Source organism: Medicago sativa, chromosome 1 (genome assembly GCF_051527215.1).
Source record: "Medicago sativa cultivar Bolivia chromosome 1, Bolivia_mono, whole genome shotgun sequence".
NCBI lineage: Eukaryota > Viridiplantae > Streptophyta > Magnoliopsida > Fabales > Fabaceae > Medicago > Medicago sativa.
In genome coordinates, this window is record NC_140749.1 from 83,587,688 (window position 1) to 83,590,805 (window position 3,118).

Genomic DNA, 3,118 nt, shown 5'->3' on the forward strand with positions numbered 1-3,118 from the left:
ACTTTATTTGTATTATTAGGAACACATGACATACATGAGGAGATTAAGCATATTCAGCTATATTAACTTTCCATATGTCATTGATATGAATTGTATTTAGAGTCATTCATATATAAGAGAAAGACTTGATCTAGGAGGGCATTCTGGATTTTCTCACCAGAGCTTTTCAAGAAATAATTACCTAGTATTCAGGCAAAGAGTAAAACAATGGGGAGAAAACAGCTGAGAAGAAAACTCAGCAGTGGTAGTCCGACATAGATGGACAGGACTCCAATTTTAGCTTACAAAGTAAAATAGAGGTGCACAGAAAATTATTTGATTGACAAAAATGTTGCTATTATTATATGCTTTAGAAAATTCTACATCGAGCTTTTTATAAGCTACAATTAAGATATATAAATCGGAAAGTATGAAGCACATTAATTCAACAAAAGTCTGTTTTCCACTTGATAAGGACATCAAAAATTTCGAGAATGAAAAATAAGCAGAATGATATAAATGAAACAGAAGACAATATATAATAATAGAAACACCGGCAACAAAACTTCAGTAAAGTAATCATTGAGCAAAACTATAACTATCCGGAGTTGCCAAATTAACATACTCAAATGGTCCAAAGTTTTCCAATAAAATATTCATTATTTCATCTAAATAAATAAATTACATCCTACCACAAAGTTTGCAAGATTGCTGACCTAGTTAAAGCCGAGACTCATTTCCTTTTGCTTCAGTTCTAAAGCCATACGTTCATTTTCAAGCTTCATTCTTTCGTTTTCTAGACTCAGCTTCTCCAACTCCCGGTCCTTTTGCTTGCTAAATCTCTGCCACTTGAATCTTTGTTTCTCTAATTCCAACTTCTCAGCCTGAATTTGTAACTTTTGCTCTTCTAACTGAACTTGGCGAGAGTCAACCCATTGCTTCTGTAACCATGCTGCTCTCATGTTTTCAGGTATAACTTGATTACCATCAGACTGCCCCATTTGTCCACGCTGATACGAGCCTTTGTTGAAATAATCTTGACAGTTGAAAGAATTACCAAAAGTATTAGCATGATTTTGGCCTTGGTTTTGTTTCAATTTCTTCATTGATCCATTTAACCGCCCCTCACCACGGGAAGCACAATTGTCTTTAAAAGCATCGTGTTCATCGGTTTCTGCATCTTGCTCGTCTTCATCATGATCATCAAGCTGGGATCTTCTGATATCATCGTTATCATGATCATCCCTATTACGGAGAGCTAACTGCATTGAAGATTGCAATGCAGGATCATGTGGCAAATGCAGCCTATTACAATTATGGTAAGAACACATCTCTTCATAGAACAATTGTTTTGAGCTTAATATTTTTCGAACTTCGTCCTTTTCTTTCTCGGAAAGATAATAAATTCCATCTAAAAGCGCAGGATTTTCCACAACCTCACAAGAAGTTCCCCTCCCTAACATATCATTAAGCTTTTTATACCTTTTATTAAGATCATTGAATTTATCCTCACATTGCTGCGGCGAAACATGACAACCTCTTTCAGCCATGACTTTCGACACACATCTCCACTTACCCTTCTTCTGCAAAACCGCAAATTTCCTTCTTCCACTTCCACCAACACCATCAGAAGTTCTATCCTCACCGATATAAGAAACAGCTGTAATCATAAGCCTCACCATATTATCAGTCCACTTCACACGCTGCCAAGGCGACGACGATCCCTTTTTACCTCTACTCCCTTCCTGTTGACCATCAAAACCATCCTCCATAAAACTGGGATCGTCTTCCTCACTTGTACAATTTTTCCCCCTTTCTCCCTTACCATAATCTGTCATTGAAATACTCTGATCACAGCTCTGCAAAGGTCCCATTGTGAGTGGAAAGCCATCTTGCACCGATGAATGTAGCGACAACCCTTGACGCGGATTAGCTTGATGTTGGTGAATGGTATGAGGATGGTGTGCTTGATGATGAACCTGAATTGATCCAGGTAAATCAAAGCTACCAAAAGAATTACCACCAACACCACCTTGAATCATTCCTCCTTGTGACAAATTCACATCCATTTTTTCTCATAAACAATACAACAACCCAGATCAAACTAATAAACCCATCATCCAAAAAATCCTATTTTTCAAACCCCCAATTACTTTTTTCACCTAATCTATAAGCAAAACTAGCCACCAATCGAACCAGAACAAAAAATCATCATTTCAAACAGACCAATATGATGCCTCTAATTCAATGATGGCAAAAGATAAAAGGAACAAACTTTCACATGACAAGAGAGGGATAAAGTTCAAAAATAATAGCCCAGAAGCATAACAAAAGGAAAATGTTCAAAGGGTCGTTAGAAAACTGAAAATAAAACCTTCTTCAATGGAAGATAAAGCTACTTATCTGGTGGAAAAGTTCCAAGAATTGGTGGCTGAGAAGCAGGAAAAAAGGAGCTTTTTGGGAAGAAAACCTGGAAGGAATCCAGAGGTGAGAATCACGACATAGCATAGAGGAGTTGTGTTAAAAGGCTCTGAAAACTGAACAGAATCCCGGTAAAAAGGAGAACATTGACTCTCCTAGGTTTTGCAAGACTAAGTCTGATCTAAGTACGAGGTAATGTCTTAAGAGCGGAGTCTCTTTAAATGAAATTTGTCTGACCTAGATTTAAAATAGCTCGGGTGTCGATTGATCGGTCTGATCCATTTCCATCTCTATATGTCGTTGACGGGATAGAAAAGATTTTTATTTCTCTTTTTGTTAGCATTTTCTACTTTTTAAAAAATTATTATGGATTTTACTAAATGAAATATTTATTTGTTTTTGGTCAAAGAAATAAAGTAGAGTTTATTTTTTCAAAGATTTAAAAAATATATAGTAATTATTTTGTGTTTATTTATTTTAAAGAAAAATATCCTTTTAAAAATGATTCTTAGAAAAAGTTCACTCAATTATATTCTTTTCAATAATTTTGATTTTTTTTCCTTCAAAATTATTTATATTCTTTAAAAGACAATAATAAATAGAGGAAAAATCCTGAAAATACTTGCGTTAATTAAATTCATTTTCTTAAAAAGTATTAACAAAAGTACGAAAAAAAGTCAATATCAGAAAACTTGTCCAATTTGATTTATAATAATAG

The 3,118-nt window shown here is 34.8% G+C and overlaps 1 protein-coding gene across 1 annotated transcript; it reads right to left on the bottom strand.

Annotated features, from left to right (window-relative positions):
* Nucleotides 1-545: 545 nt before the first annotated feature.
* LOC146958281 (uncharacterized) lies at nt 546-2,589 on the bottom strand. The gene has a single exon (XM_085739796.1). It carries the CDS (start codon nt 2,046-2,048, stop codon nt 696-698), a length of 1,353 nt encoding a protein of 450 aa, XP_085595922.1. The 5' UTR covers nt 2,049-2,589; the 3' UTR covers nt 546-695.
* Nucleotides 2,590-3,118: the final 529 nt, after the last annotated feature.